Here is a 17,375-nt window from a genome sequence, read left to right as displayed (position 1 = left end):
TCATTGTCTGGTCCACCCTCTGGAATCGGGTCATCCTCATTGTCTGGTCCACCTTCTGGTACCGGGTCGTCCTCATTGTCTGGTCCACCCTCTGGTACCGGGTCGTCCTCATTGTCTGGTCCACCCTCTGGTACCGTGTCATCCTCATTGTCTGGTCCACCTTCTGGTACCGGGTCGTCCTCATTGTCTGGTCCACCCTCTGGTACCGGGTCGTCCTCATTGTCTGGTCCACCCTCTGGTACCGGGTCGTCCTCATTGTCTGGTCCATCCTCTGGTACCGGGTCATCCTCATTGTCTGGTCCACCTTCTGGTACCGGGTCGTCCTCATTGTCTGGTCCACCCTCTGGTACCGGGTCGTCCTCATTGTCTGGTCCATCCTCTGGTACCGGGTCGTCCTCATTGTCTGGTCCACCCTCTGGTACCGGGTCGTCCTCATTGTCTGGTCCACCTTCTGGTACCGGGTCGTCCTCATTGTCTGGTCCATCCTCTGGTACCGGGTCGTCCTCATTGTCTGGTCCACCTTCTAGTACCGTGTCGTCCTCATTGTCTGGTCCACCTTCTGGTACCGGGTCATCCTCATTGTCTGGTCCACCTTCTAGTACCGTGTCGTCCTCATTGTCTGGTCCACCCTCCGGTACCGGGTCGTCCTCATTGTCTGGTCCACCTTCTGGTACCGGGTCGTCCTCATTGTCTGGTCCACCTTCTGGTACCGGGTCGTCCTCATTGTCTGGTCCATCCTCTGGTACCGGGTCGTCCTCATTGTCTGGTCCACCTTCTGGTACCGTGTCGTCCTCATTGTCTGGTCCACCCTCTGGTACCGGGTCGTCCTCATTGTCTGGTCCACCTTCTGGAACTGGGTCGTCCTCATTGTCTGGTCCACCTTCTGGTACCGGGTCATCCTCATTGTCTGGTCCACCCTCTGGTACCGGGTCGTCCTCATTGTCTGGTCCACCCTCTGGTACCGGGTCGTCCTCATTGTCTGGTCCATCCTCTGGTACCGGGTCGTCCTCATTGTCTGGTCCACCTTCTGGTACCGGGTCGTCCTCATTGTCTGGTCCACCTTCTGGTACCGGGTCGTCCTCATTGTCTGGTCCACCCTCTGGTACCGGGACGTCCTCATTGTCTGGTCCACCCTCTGGTACCGGGTCGTCCTCATTGTCTGGTCCATCCTCTGGTACCGGGTCGTCCTCATTGTCTGGTCCACCCTCTGGTACCGGGTCGTCCTCATTGTCTGGTCCACCTTCTGGAACCGTGTCGTCCTCATTGTCTGGTCCACCCTCTGGTACCGGGTCATCCTCATTGTCTGGTCCACCTTCTGGTACCGGGTCGTCCTCATTGTCTGGTCCACCTTCTGGTACCGGGTCGTCCTCATTGTCTGGTCCATCCTCTGGTACCGGGTCGTCCTCATTGTCTGGTCCACCTTCTGGAACCGGGTCATCCTCATTGTCTGGTCCACCTTCTAGTACCGTGTCGTCCTCATTGTCTGGTCCACCTTCTGGAACCGGGTCGTCCTCATTGTCTGGTCCACCCTCTGGTACCGTGTCGTCCTCATTGTCTGGTCCACCTTCTGGTACAGTGTCGTCCTCATTGTCTGGTCCACCTTCTGGAACCGGGTCGTCCTCATTGTCTGGTCCACCATCTGGTACAGTGTCGTCCTCATTGTCTGGTCCACCTTCTGGTACAGTGTCGTCCTCATTGTCTGGTCCACCTTCTGGTACCGGGTCGTCCTCATTGTCTGGTCCACCTTCTGGAACCGGGTCGTCCTCATTGTCTGGTCCACCTTCTGGTACCGTGTCGTCCTCATTGTCTGGTCCACCTTCTGGTACCGGGTCATCCTCATTGTCTGGTCCTCCTTCTGGTACCTGACCTGTGTGTGACCTGACCATGACCTGTGTCTGACCTGTGTATGACCTGTGCCTGACCTGTGTATGACCTGACCATGACCTGTGTCTGACCTGTGTATGACCTGTGCCTGACCTGTGTATGACCTGTGTTTGACCTGTGTATGACCTGACCATGACCTGTGTATGACCTGTATCTGACCTGTGTATGACCTGTGTCTGACCTGTGTATGACCTGACAATGACCTGTGTCTGACCTGTGTATGACCTGTGCCTGACCTGTGTATGACCTGTATCTGACCTGTGTATGACCTGTGTATGACCTGTATCTGACCTGTGTCTGACCTGTGTATGACCTGTGTCTGACCTGACCATGACCTGTGTCTGACCTGTGTATGACCTGTGTATGACCTGACCATGACCTGTGTCAGACCTGTGTCTGACCTGTGTATGACCTGTGTCTGACCTGACCATGACCTGTGTCTGACCTGTGTATGACCTGTATCTGACCTGTGTATGACCTGTGTATGACCTGTATCTGACCTGTGTCTGACCTGTGTATGACCTGTGCCTGACCTGTGTATGACCTGTATCTGACCTGTGTCTGACCTGTGTATGACCTGTATCTGACCTGTGTATGACCTGTATCTGACCTGTGTCTGACCTGTGTATGACCTGTGTATGACCTGTATCTGACCTGTGTATGACCTGTATCTGACCTGTGTCTGACCTGTGTATGACCTGTGCCTGACCTGTGAATGTCTGTATCTGACCTGTTTCTGACCTGTGTCTGACCTGTGTATGACCAGTGTTCGACCTGTGTCTGACCTGTGTATGACCTGTGTATGACCTGTATCTGACCTGTGTATGACCTGTATCTGACCTGTGTATGACCTGTGTATGACCTGTGTATGACCAGTGTTCGACCTGTGTCTGACCTGTGTATGACCTGTGTATGACCTGTATCTGACCTGTATCTGACCTGTGTATGACCTGTATCTGACCTGTATCTGACCTGTGTCTGACCTGTGTCTGACCTGTGTATGACCAGTGTTCGACCTGTGTCTGACCTGTGTATGACCTGTGTATGACCTGTATCTGACCTGTATCTGACCTGTGTATGACCTGTATCTGACCTGTATCTGACCTGTGTATGACCTGTATCTGACCTGTGTCTGACCTGTGTATGACCTGTGCCTGACCTGTGAATGTCTGTATCTGACCTGTGTCTGACCTGTGTCTGACCTGTGTATGACCAGTGTTCGACCTGTGTCTGACCTGTGTATGACCTGTGTATGACCTGTATCTGACCTGTGTATGACCTGTATCTGACCTGTGTATGACCTGTGTCTGACCTGTGACAGACTGGACATCTGACAGAGAAACCAGGTTCCTCTTGGTCTGACATCTTTCTGGGGCCAACAGGTTTTAGATTGTTGCTGTTTCTTCACGGGAAAGCCATGAAAACGTGACTTCTGCTGGACAGAAAGCGGAATACGGAGCGTCGGTTCTGTCTTGTTTCCTAAGTGGAACTGATGAAGAATTTTACATGAATCCAAAGCGTTTCTACACAGGATCTGGATCTGGACTCTAAACTCCTTAGTTTTCAGATTGAGATCCTTCCCTTGAAAGTTTGGATTAACTGACTGGTAACTGTGATCTCACCTCCTCTTCGTCCTCTTCTTCCTCTCAGGTCGAAGGAGCTGATTAAGGAAGCCATCCTGGACAATGACTTCATGAAGAACCTTGACCTGTCTCAGATCCAGGACATCGTGGACTGTATGTACCCAGTGGATTACGGGAAGGACGCCTGCATCATTAAAGAGGGGGATGTAGGATCGCTGGTCTTCGTGATGGAAGGTGAGGAAACATGTCAGCTGTGAAGGTTTCAGATCAGCTGAATCAGGTTGTTGGGAGAAGCGAGTCTCTAGGCATTAACTCTTTAAGGTTCTGGCCTACAATTTGGCAGAGGTAAATCTGCAGTGCTTTTGATGAATTTCTTTACAAAATTGTAGAAATAAACCTCCCTGAGCATTTCTACCAGCTAGTTTGGGTATGTAAAACCCAAACTAAATGTTTGTTATGACACTACTGTTTCACTATTGTTACATTATTATTAACTTCTTCTTTTAACATTGCAAACATTTGCTAAAAACATTTATTCTGCTTATTCAGACAAACACAGAAATATTGTTTTTTTCTGGCCTTTTTCTTCGTGTGAACGTTAAAGGGTTAAATCCATGCAGGCAGGGCTTTTGTTTGATGGACACACCACGGAAATGATAAACATGGAGGCAGCACAGGACAGGATTAAATATAGTATGTGGCCACTTGTATGTTTCTCAACATGGTATTTCAAAACGTTATCTTTTTTAGAATATGAATAAATTGGCTTCGAATAGAGAACACTTGTTGATTTTATACATGGGACTTTTAATCCCTGTTTAATTCTGAACAAAAGTTAAATCCGCTTTAAGCAGATGAAAAATATCAATGTAAACACCTAATTCTGAATAAAAATGGCAATTCAGAATTGAACTTCATTCCGAAGTAAGAGGCTGGTTTATTCTCATTTTAAATCAGGACTGAATAATTTCTCTGTCATGCGACTTTGTCCCATCGGGATGATGCACATGCGCAGCGTTCTGCCTCCCGCCTCTGGTACTCTTATTTTCCTCCTCAGCTGCTGAAAAAAGGGAAATTGTATGCTTGTGTCCAGTTGGTATTTCAATATAATTAAAAGTGAAGAGAAAACTGTTCTTATGTGGTTTTCCATGTTGTACCTGAAAAATGAGAAGCACGACTCAGTTTATTTATTTCTGGCTGACTTAAGTCCTGTCCGCCTCCTGTCCAATCAGAACCCTTCCTAACCCACCAATCTAAAGTGAATTAAGTACAGGCGAATAAATGGATTTTCCACACAAACATCCACTCAAGATTATTATTTCCATGTAAACCCGAAGCAGAATGATTTCATTCTGAATTACAGCACTGTAGGTGTGTCAGAATTCTGAAACGAATGAACTTTGACTTGAAGGAACAAACTGCAGCATGATGGGATGAACCGCAACATAAGTTACATCTGCATCACCGAAGGACCAGCTTGTCCCTTACTAGTTAAAACCCAGTTTCAGTGTAATGGCTATGGAACTGGGATCCCAGATGAAAGCGAGGTGCTTTTCCAGACCAGTGTTAACACAGTCTTTGCACTGGTGCTTCTCAACCTTTTTATAACCAGCAACCCCCTAACTTATGTCCAGAGTCTACATTGCCCCCTCTCTCTCAGTCCACCATTAAAATATTGAGTAAGACTATTTTAACATTGCAGGACTTCTGATTCCAATCTTTTGCTGACTGTTGGTTTTATGGATTTATTTATTTTGGGTTGTTGTTTACATAATTTAAATGCAACCCCCTTCAGACTCCAGTCTACAACCCAGAAGTGATGCTTAGAAGACATTACATGCACACAGTGCTCTGTTCACAGAAGTAACGCTAAATGTAACAGCAGGTGTATGTATGAGCTTTGAATATGCCTGAAAGACATGGAAAAAATCTCATTTTGATTATTTTATCTTATTTTTACTAAAACAACAATTGAAGTGTGTGGAAGGAGAGTAATGAAACACGTTCTCTTCAGTTTTGCACAATAATATGGTGGGGACTCAAACACAAGTCAGCAGTGAACCTATCTGAATCTCAGACTGAGGAGAATCAGCTCCTGCAGGTTTAAATTCTCAAACAGGAAGTAGAAAAACGCTCTTCTTGCAGAAGAGCAAATGTGAATGCCCTTTTATGCTGAATGATTAATATGAAATTGCATAACCATTTTGGCTTTCACAGTAGTTATAGTAGTAGTTATTATATATATCCGGTGTGGGCAACCAGATGTGGCGCCAAAATCTTCCTTACCAACTGAATGGCCAAAATGACCTCTTCACAGCTAAAATATGTCTTTTCTAATAAATCCTATTTTATTTCATTGAAATTATATTTATTTCTAAATTATATTCAAATGTGAAGTGTAAAACATGTTATTTGTACACACACTGTGTGTGTTATTCTTTTAACATGGTGTGGGCTCTACTGTCCTTTATTGTTCAGCAGTAGATGAGAAAGTGGATCAGGGACATGTGGGAATTGAACCAACACCTGGCTGCTTTACCTGGTGAACTAAACAACTACATGAGCATTGAACTTAAACAAACAGTTATTTTTCTCCTCAACAGTTCTTTGCTGGTTTAGTAACCGTGTGCTGCTCCGCTGTGTGCCTCCACGATCTGCGAAAGCTCAGACAGAAACAGCTGGTTAAGTTTGCTCCTATTTAATATTGATCTTTAATCTAAATTAATCTGTTCATCTTTTTTTTTAAGTACTTTTGGAACACCATGAATTTCCCCTGGGGATGAATAAAGTATTTATCTGTCCATCCGTCCGTCTGTCCTCCAAACCTGCACAGGAGGCTAAGAGGAGAAGCAACAGCTAGCGTCAGGGTAAACTCCCTTCACTTCACTTAGCAGCTAGCGGCGGCTAGCTGCTGCTCGCTGCTTTGTTTGAATGTCCCTTTTACTAGATTATTGGGTTGTTAGTGGTGACTGGTAAGTCACCACTAACAACCCAATAATCTAGTAAAATATCACAGCAGGAAAAAAAAACCAGTACTTACGATTCAATCTTGTTTCCATAGGCATGTTGAGGCATCACTCCAGGTGCTCCAATGTGGGCGTAGTAAGACTTTTCTAACTTGCAAAGCTACAAGATACAGTTTTTCTTTCATTGTGGGTAAACAACTGTCGCACCATTCATGCTAAACCAGCATAAACTGGTGCTCATATCACTACTAAGTAAAAGGTAGTAGGCTAGATTAACAGAAGATTTAGAAGTCACTCCAGGAGAAATTAGATGAGACTGATGTTTTGTTTAGATGCAGGCGTGTTATGTACACAGTGGGAGAGAAGTATATATACACAGGGGCGCCGCCAGGAATTTTGGGCTCTATAAAAGACATAGACCCCCCCCACTTGTTTGCTAATTTTTTAAGTTTGTTTGGGCTTGCAACTACTTATTTCAGGAACTGGAGACTCCAGATTTAGTTATTTTACATAAAAAAATAAATAAATAAAATGCAACACTTATTTTCTGTTTTAGAAACACCTGGCAACACACGTGTCAAGTTTTTCCATATCGCATTTATGAATCCATCTTTCCTGTCCATACCCATCACTGCACATCCTGAATATGCACGTGAAAGCTGATTTTATTTGGCCTGATATGGGCTTGAGAACAGGGCTACACGGTGGCGTGGTGGTTAGCACTGTGGCCGCACAGCAAGATGGTTTCTGGTTCAATCCTTGGCTGGGGAAACGCATGGGTTCTCTGGCTTCCTCCCACTGTCCAAAGACATGCATGTTAGGTTCATTGGGTACTCTAAATTGTCCCTAGGTGTGAGTGGTTGTGTGTCCCTGTGATGGACTGGCAAGCTGGCCTTGATGTACCTTGCCTTTCACCCAAAGATGACTGGGATAGGCTACAGCTTCCCTGTGACCCTGAATTGGATGAAGCAGTTTTGAAAATGACTGAATGTGCTTGAGAACAGAGTGAATGTGGCAACAACAAATAATGTATGATCAGAGGTTTACATGCACTGTACCAGCACATTTAATGAGCCATCTGCAATTACAGTGAAGATTTTTTATGACCTAGCGCAACACAACCTGCAGGAAACATGCGGGAATTCACGGGTCGGCCTGCTCCACCAGCTGACATCATAAATGATGACAAGCACAGACTGAAGAGGGCAAAGTGAAGTTAGCTGTAATCTGTAGATTGCTATCTTATTTCACAGAGCAACATGTTCCTTTCGACCGATCACAAACTAAATGGCTCTTGCAAAAAGCTGCTGATGGAAGTGATGCACTCAGACAGGAGCTAACATTTCATGCACTGTTCAGTTGACATTTCAGGCTGTTCAGTTGACATCAATATTCATTTTTTTGTTTATATGTTTATTTTACTGCTATATTTTCTTATAGCTTTTGAAAAATATAAATTATTTTTCATTGAAGGGTTAATAATGCTCTTAGAGTTTGCACATCTTCTTGGGCCCCTATCAAGTCGTGGGCCCTTGGAATCTTCCTAACTCCCCACCCCCCATGTGTGTGTTACTCACGTCACCACGTCTCCTTCCCAGGATTACTTTCCTCATTCCTGAGATTACTTTGTTCATTCCCAGGATAACTTTACTCATTGCTAGGAATGCTTTACTTATTCCTATGATTAATCTATACACTGCTCAAACACTAAAGTACCATGTTGTAGATCTGAATGAATAAAATATTTTTTCAAACACTTTGTTCTGTCCATAGTCGAATGAGATTACAACAAAATCACACAAAAATGATCTAACATATCAACCCATGGATTTCTGGATTTGGAGTTCTACTCCAAATGAAAGTGGAAAAACACACTACAGGCTGATCCAACTTTGATGTAATGTCCTTTAAACAAGTCAGAATGAGGCTCAGTAGTGCGTGTGGCCTCTGCGTGCCTGTATGACCTCCCTACAACGCCTGGGCATGCTCCTGATGAGGCGGTGGATGTTCTCCTGAGGGATCTCCTCCCAGACCTGGACTAAAGCATCCGCCAACTCCTGGACAGTCTGCCACAGCTGGCATTGATGTGCCATCCTGGATGAGCTGCACTACCTGAGCCACTTGTGTGGGTTGTAGACTCCGTCTCATGCTACCACTAGAGTGAAAGCACCGCCAGCATTCAGACCAAAACATCAGCCAGAAAGCATCGGAACTGAGAAGTGGTCTGTGGTCTCCACCTGCAGAACCACTCCTTTATTGGGTGTGTCTTGCCAGTTGCCTATAATTTCCACCTGTTGGTGGAAATGATTGTCAATCAGTGTTGCTTCCTAAGTGGACAGTTACATTTCACAGAAGTCTGGTAGACTTGGAGTTACATTGTGTTGTTTAGGTGTTCCCTTTGTTTTTTGAGCAGTATACATTCTCAGCATTAATTATACTCATTCCCAGGATTACTTTTCTCATTCCTCGGATAGCTTTACTCGTTCTGAGGATTACTTTGCCCTTTCCCAGGATTACTTTACTCATTCCTAGGATTACTTTACAACAATAATTAGATTATAACTCAAACATGGATATAAAACAAATGTACAAGGGAGCAATCTATAAGTTCAAAAAGGAGTAGGAAGAAGTGTAAAACTTAATAAATCCTTCACCTTTTCTGAGTGTCAATGTTACACATCATATAATTACACTAACTAATTTGCATAAATCCAGATGTGAATACATAATTACAGCTTCAGACATCAAACCATGAATATTAGCCTAGTCACCCATATAGAGCATTCCAGGCCTCAACTCACACATACCCACCCCAGAATACATTATCCATGATCACACAATCCAAAACATTGCAACGGACAATACTCCATTGTATTTGATACAATTCACAATCCATCTGTGCCTAAATACCACAACATAATCCGCCAGACACATCCATGTGCTCCCTGCAAATGCATATTAAGCCTACTCACTCCCATACCTTTTGAATACACTCTTGTTTATATTTTTTCTGAAATAGGAGGATGTTTGGACATCGCTTTATTTTAAATTCTGACCTGTCTCTAAAGTTGAATCCCCCACTTCTTTTCAGAAACATTTCTTGCAGGTGGCAAGGCAGTAAGTTTTTCTTGACTTTAAATAAAAATACTACTGTATTAAAATCTATAATATCATGTAATTTCAATATTTTAGACTTAACAAAAAGTGGATTTGTATATTCAAGGTAACTGGCTTTATGGATGACTTGAATTGCTCTTGTCTGCAGTTTAAATAGTGGCTCCAGTGAAAAAGTTGCTCCTGGTGGTGAGTTGGCTCAAATGGTGGCAGAGGTAGCCGGTCGATCTAGCAGGCCCAAACGTGTTGTGAGGGTCTGCTGGGAATGTCTGGCTGAGTCCCCCCATCAGAGCGAGCTTCAACTCCCACCTTCAGCAGAGCTTCAACCATGTCCCGAGTGAGGCGGGGGACATTGAGTCTGAATGGGCTGTGTTCCGTACCTCTATTGCTGAGGCGGCCAGCCGGAGCTGTGGCCGTAAGGTTGTTGGTGCCTGTCGTGGTGGTAATCCCAGGACTCGTTGGTGGACACCAGCAGTGAGGGATGCCGTCAAGCTGAAGAAGGAGTCCTATCAGGCCTTCTTGGCCTGTGGGACTCTGGAGGCAGCTGATGGGTACCGGCGGGCTAAGCGGCATGCGGCTTCAGCTGTCGCCAAGGCAAAAACTCGGGCATGGGAGGAGTTTTGGGACACGCTGACGTTGCGGTAACATATTGTGTCATTTCCTGTTTCCCTAGCGTGTATCACTGCGGATTGCTACGAGCCGTTGGCTCCTTTAAGTTCTTTCTAACTTCTATCTATTGTTAACCAACCACTCACTTTAGCCCACAATATCTTCCCAAACCACTGTTCTATATATTGCATTTATTTTTGGGATCTTTGGCTTTCTGTTTACTGACTTAAACAGCTCAAGCACTCGGTTTTAGCATGGCTGCTAGCTCTCTTCCCACACCCCGGTCCCCTGCCTTTTCTTGCTCGGTGTGTCTGATGTTTAGCTACTCCTCCGCCTCCTTTAGTGATAACGGTAGGTGTATTAAGTATAGCAGCTTGGCAGCTTTGGAGGCGAGGCTCTGTGAGTTAGAAGCCCAGCTCCGCACTCAGTTAGGGAAACAGTTAGTTAGCAAGCCACCGTTCGCCAGTGCGGAGCTACCAGCCAGGGCAGCTAGCCCACCTAGCGGTCCCTCAGCAGTTCCCGCGCAGCCGGGAGCCGAGGCGGGCTGGACGACGGTCAGGTGGAAGCGTAGCCCCAAACCAAAACCCACTGTCCACCACCGACCTGTTCATGTTTCTAACAGATTTTCCCCGCTCGGCGACACACCCGCTGAGGCAGAAACCCTGATTATAGGTAGTTCCATAGTCAGAAACGTGGGACTAGAGACACCGGGGACCGTACTCAAATGCATTCCTGGGGCCAGAGCGGGCCACGTCGAATCGTATCTGAAACTGCTGGCTAAGGCTAAACGTAAATACCGTAAGATTGTAATTCATGTCGGCGGTAACGACACCCGGTTACGCCAATCGGAGGTCACTAAAATTAATGTTGCTTCGGTGTGTAACTTTGCCAAGAGCATGTCGGACTCCGTAGTTTTCTCTGGTCCCTTGCCAAATTTAATCAGCGATGACATGTTTAGCCGCATGTCATCCTTCAACCGCTGGTTGTCTAGGTGGTGTCCCGATAACAACGTGGGTTTTATAGATAATTGGAGCGCTTTTTGGGGAAAGCCTGGTCTTATTAGGAGAGATGGCATCCATCCCACGTTGGATGGAGCCGCTCTCTTATCTAGCAATATGGACTCTTTTATTAGTCAGCTAAATTGACAACTCAGGGTTGGGACCAGGAGGCAGAATTGTAGTCCTACACACTTTTCTGTAGCTTCCCACCTGCCGCCGCCCACCCAAAACCCCATTCCGACCTTATACAACTTCCCAGCAGTAAGAATTAAACAACACAAAAACACTTCTGGGGTTAGTCGTGAAAACCTCATAAAAATAAAAACAATGGATCTAATAAAATCAGAAAATAAGACAATAAAGTGTGGCCTACTGAATATCAGATCCCTCCCAAATAAGTCTTTATTAGTCAATGACTTGATAGGTGATCACCACATTGATTTATTCTGTCTTACAGAAACCTGGTTACAGCAAGAGGATTATGTTAGTATTAATGAAGCTACGCCAGCTAACTATTTAAACTTTCACATTCCTAGAACTACAGGCAGAGGAGGAGGTGTTGCAGCTATTTTTCAGTCAGAATTATTAATTAGTCCTAAGCTCAAAACGAACTATAAATCCTTTGAATTCCTGACATTAAATTTATCTCATCCAAAATGGAATTGAGAGAAACCACTCCTTTTAGCATTAGTGTATCGCCCACCTGGACCTTACTCCGAGTTTCTGACCGAATTCTCTGATCTCTTGTCTGAGTTAGTGCTGACTACTGATAAGGTCATTGTACTAGGTGATTTTAATATTCATGTTGACCATGAAAATGATAGTTTAAACATTTCCTTTAGCTCTATTCTAAACTCAATTGGGTTTTCACAAAATGTCCATGGAGCCACTCACTCTCATGGTCATACTCTTGATCTGGTTCTAACATCTGGTATTGAGACTGATAAGCTCAAAGTATTTCCTCAAAACCCTGTCTTGTCCGATCACTTCTTATTAACCTTTGAATTCACTTTATTTGATTACTCACTGACCAAAAATAAATTCTACTGTAGTAGATAATATTACAAAATTTAAACAATCAATTGAATCAATTTTTTCCCTCTACCATGTGTTAGCATGACTGAGAGTCCCCCTTTAAGCCTTACTCCTGCTCAGATTGATCAACATGCTGATACTATAATAGCTTCAATGCGTACAACCTTGGATAATGTTGCTCCCCTAAAGAAGAAGAAATTAGGTAAGATTATGAAGGCTCCCTGGTTTAATTCCCAGCTTCGAGCTCTAAAACAGGCGTCAAGGCGTTTGGAAAACAGATGGCGTTCATCAGGACTAGAGGAGTCTCACTTAACCTGGAAAGAAAGTTTAATCGTATACAAAAAAGCCTTACGTACGGCAAGAACAGCTTATTATTCATCATTGATAGAGGAAAACAAAAACAACCCTCGGTTTCTTTTCAGCACTGTAGCCAGGCTTACTAGGAGCCGGAGCGCTGTGGAGCCATGTATTCCTTTCTCACTTAGCTGTGATGATTTCATGTATTTTTTCAGGAATAAAATTGATACTATTAGAGATAAAATTCACAATACTCTTCCTTCTACCTATAATGTTGAGCCTGTTGTGGTCTCTGAAGCATCCTTAGAACCAGGATCTGACTTGTGTCTAAATAGTTTCTGTCCTGTCCAACCCTCTGAATTAACTAAAATAATAGCTTCATCTAAACCATCCACCTGTATCTTAGACCCTCTCCCAACGAGCCTCTTTAAGGACATTTTCCCTTTAATTAATACATCACTACTAAATCTTATCAATATGTCTTTAGTGACAGGATATGTACCACAATCATTTAAAACTGCTGTAATCAAGTCTTTACTTAAAAAGCAATCTCTGGATCCAGAGGTGATAGCAAATTATAGACCTATATCTGATCTTCCGTTTATGTCCAAAATTCTGGAGAAAATAGTTTCAGCTCAGCTACATGCCCACCTGAGCAGAAATAATTTATTTGAAGAGTTTCAGTCAGGATTTAGAGCTCATCATAGCACTGAGATGGCATTGGTGAAAGTTACTAATGACCTTCTTATGGCCTCAGACAAAGGACTTGTGTCCGTACTTATCTTGCTTGATCTTAGTGCTGCATTTGATACAGTCGATCATAACATTCTGTTACAGAGACTAGAACAGGTGATTGGAATTACAGGTACAGCGTTAAGCTGGTTTAAATCATATTTATCTGATAGACTTCAGTTTGTTCATGTAAATGACAAGTCCTCCTCACAAACTACAGTAAATCATGGAGTTCCACATGGCTCTGTACATGGACCAGTACTCTTCACGTTATATATATGCTCCCTTTAGGCAAAATTATTAGACAACATGGCATAAACTTTCATTGTTATGCAGATGATACTCAAATATACTTATCCTTTAAACCAGATGAAACAAATCAGCCCAATGGGCTACAAAATTGTCTCATAGACATAAAGACTTGGATGTCTAGAAATTTTCTCCTCTTAAACTCAGATAAGACTGAAGTAATTCTCGTTGGATCTGAAAAACTCAGAACTAAATTTTCCAGTTTTGTAATGAACCTGGATGGCATTACTTTAGCTTCCAGTGCTACAGTGAGAAACCTTGGAGTAATATTTGACTCGGACCTGTCCTTTGGCCCACATATTAAGCAGGTTACTAAAACAGCCTTCTTTTATTTACGTAATATAGCCAAAATTAGGGACATTCTGTCTCAGAGTGATGCAGAAAAACTGGTTCACGCTTTTGTTACTTCGAGACTAGATTACTGTAACTCTCTATTACTGGGCTGTCCTAAATATGCCCTGAAAAGCCTTCAGCTGATCCAGAATTCTGCAGCCAGAGACTGACCAGAACCAGCAGGAGAGATCATATTTCTCCAGTTTTAGCCTCTCTTCATTGGCTGCCTGTTGAATCTAGAATAGAATTTAAAATCCTTCTCCTTACATATAAAGCCCTCCACAACCAGGCACCACTATATATCAAAGACCTCATAGTTCCTTATATACCAAGCAGAGTACCAGTGTGCTTGCTCAGGATGGGAGATTGAGTTGGAGGATCCAACTCAATCTGTTAGTTTCCTTATATAGGCTGTTATGAATTGGCCCTCATTATGTTTTCCCCTCTGTCTGTAAAGCGTCTTGAGATGGCATTGCCGTGATTTGACGCTATATAAATAAAGTTGAATTGAATTTAATTGAATTCGGCGAGGCCATGGAGAAAGACTTCCGGACAGCTTCGAGGTGATTCTGGTCCACCATCCGGCGGCTCAGGAGGGGGAAGCAGTGCTCCGTCAATACTGTGTACAGTGGAGGTGGGGAGCTGCTGACCTACACTCGGGACATTGTGGGTCGGTGGAAGGAGTACTTCGAAGACCTCCTCAATCCTACCAACATGTCTTCCAATGAGGAAGCAGAGCTGGGGGACTCAGGGGTGGACTCTCCTATTTCTGGGGCTGAAGTCGCTGAGGTGGTCAAAAAGCTCCTTGGCGGAAAGGCCCTGGGGGTGGATGAGATCCGCCCGGAGTTCCTTAAGGCTCTGGATACTGTGGGGCTGTCCTGGCTGACACGCCTCTGCAGCATCGCGTGGACATCGGGGGCAGTACCGCTGGACTGGCAGACTGGGGTGGTGGTCCCCCTTTTTAAGAAGGGGGACCGGAGGGTGTGTTCCAATTACAGGGGAGTCACACTCCTCAGCCTCCCTGGTAAGGTCTAATCAGGGGTCCTGGAGAGGAGGGTCCGCAGTATAGTCGAATCTCAGATTGAAGAGGAGCAGTGTGGTTTTCGTCCTGGTTGTGGAACAGTGGTCCAGCTCTATACCCTCTTTGGGGTCCTGGAGGGGGTATGGGAGTTTGCCCAACCAGTTTACATGTGCTTTGTGGACTTGGAGGAGGCGTTCGACCGTGTCCCCTGGGGGCTCCTGTGGGGAGTACTTCAGGAGTATGGGGTACCGGACCCCCTTGTACAAGCTGTCCGGTCCCTGTATGACAGGTGTCAGAGCTTGGTTCGCATTGCCGGTAGTAAGTTGGATTTGTTTCCAGTGAGGGTTGGACTCCGCCAAGGCTGCCCTTTATCACCGATTCTGTTCATAACTTATATGGACAGAATTTCTAGGCGCAGCCGAGGTGTTGAGGGGATCCGGCTTTGTGGCCTCAGGATTGGGTCCCTGCATTTTGCAGATGATGTGGTCCTGTTGGCTTCATCTGGTCGTGATCTCCAGCTCTCACTTGAGCGATTCGCGGCCGAGTGTGAAGAGGCTGGGATGGCAATCAGCACCTCCAAATCTGAGACCATGGTCCTCAGCCGGAATAGGGTGGATTGTCCTCTCCGGGTCGGGAGACAGGTCCTGCCTCAAGTGGAGGAGTTTAAATATCTCGGGGTCTTGTTCACTAGTGAGGGAAGGATGGAGCGTGAGATTGACAGACGGATCGGTGCGGCGTCTGCAGTAATGCGGACTCTCCGCTGGTCTGTCGTGGTGAAGAAGGAGCTCAGCCAGAAGGCGAAGCTCTCCATTTACCAGTCGATCTATGTTCCTACCCTCACCTATGGTCATGAGCTGTGGGTCGTGACCGAAAGAACGAGATCTCATATACAGGCGGCTGAAATGGGTTTCCTCCGCAGGGTGGCCGGGCTCAACAAAAAGAGAATAAAAACAAAAGCCCTAAAAGGGAGAGAGAAAGAGAAAAAAAGGCAGAAGAACAACAACAACAACAGCAAATTTGGTATTTTTGTCAAGGTAAAGCTGTCCATTAACAAATAATTTGTCCACCGCGATGACTGCACGTGATCCTTCTTCTCTGAGCTTTTTTCGGATGGAAAACAGGATTCTGCGTCTCTCCAGAGATCTCTTTTGGAAACTGATCTTTTACAATAAAATCGGTCCCTTTTAGTTCCGCACCCCGATTCTTCACCTGCTCTTTCTGCTTATAGCTCATGAATTTGGCTACAGTCGGTCTCGGTCTGCAGCTGTCCGGCCTTTTTCCACCCAAACAATGAACTCAGAGAAATGAGATGTTCCTCACTGCATCCTGAGGTAGCCTCAGCTGAGTTTGGATAAACGATTTGATTGATTGTTATGGATCCTCTTCTTGTTGCTTCAGGATTCCTGCGAAGACCAGGCTGTTGTGGAGATTGATCACCTTTTCCTTTATATTTTAATTTCCTCTGTGAGTCGGGTCATTCCCTCACCATATCCCTGAGGCTGGCATTCTCTGCAGTCAGACTCGACCTGCTTTTGTCTGAATTCCGGCAACTCCCGCAGCGATTGAGACTCCAGGTGGAGATTTTCCAACAGGTCCAAACAAGTATTGTAGCTGGCGAGATTTTTATCAATAGTCATCAGGATGACCGAGGTCTCATCCCCATTCGAAGACGTCGCTCCAGGTGAGTCTTCTTTTCTTGGATGTTGAAGTGGATCTGGGCGCAGATGGAGTCGTTGTTTGGCTTGTCTTGCCCATGATGATGCGGTTGAAACACTCGTCATTAAACTCCCACAATCTGGTGAGATCCTCTTCGCTTTGCTCCAGAATTTAACTTGAACAAGACTTTTTCATTATCTGCTTCCAGAAACAGTTTTAAGATTATATTAGCAGGAATATGATGTAGAATGAATATTTGTTTCAACGCGGCTTGACTAAATCTGCCATCTCACAACATTTACATCACTGCCGCATCACTTACCTGCCACCAGAGAAGAAAATTAAATCATTTTGTTCTCGCAGATGTGTTTGAAGACAGTTCTCAATACATCAGGCTGGCAGAACTTTTTTCTTGCCAGGCGCCGAGAAGTATTGTGTGATTGGTTGGACATTACAGGTTGGCATGGTTAATCAGTTCTTCCTTTTCACATTTCCAACAATTCCTGAAAATTTCATGAAAATCTGTCCATATTTGTTTTTTTGATCATGAACACAAACAGATAAACAGAAAAAAAAAAAAATTGCCTCCATGGCGAAATTAACAAACAGTTTATTGCTGTAGCAACCTCCCAAGGCCGAATTAACCCCCGAATCAGATAAGGACTCAGGACTTTCTACTTCAAAAGGAAGTCCATCCACACATCTCCAAAACAGAGCTCAATGAAAGCCCTAAAAATCAGATCCATCTCAATCCGAGTAGACAGACCTCCACTTTAAACCAGGAACCCTGCTGATCTTATCTTGTTCCTGGTAGGAAATGTCTACACAGACAGACTGT

The 17,375-nt window shown here is 44.9% G+C and overlaps 1 protein-coding gene across 3 annotated transcripts in view; it reads left to right on the top strand.

The window, feature by feature from the left end:
* The window catches only part of LOC306771514 (cGMP-dependent protein kinase 1-like), a gene marked incomplete at its 5' end in the record, with an annotated part of 208,945 nt that overhangs the window by 19,653 nt on the left and 171,917 nt on the right, over positions 1-17,375 (top strand). For all 3 annotated transcript variants that reach the window (XM_079260682.1, XM_079260683.1, XM_079260681.1), the window contains one exon: positions 3,535-3,701. In XM_079260682.1, coding sequence (XP_079116808.1) covers positions 3,535-3,701 — 167 coding nt within the window. The remainder of the gene's footprint in view (positions 1-3,534; positions 3,702-17,375) is intronic.

The sequence above is a fragment of the Telmatherina bonti genome, assembly GCF_933228915.1.
Source record: "Telmatherina bonti genome assembly, chromosome: 21".
In the NCBI taxonomy this organism is placed as follows: Eukaryota; Metazoa; Chordata; class Actinopteri; order Atheriniformes; family Telmatherinidae; genus Telmatherina; species Telmatherina bonti.
Note: the sequence above shows the minus strand (reverse complement) of the source record. Positions and strands in the feature narration are given on the sequence as shown.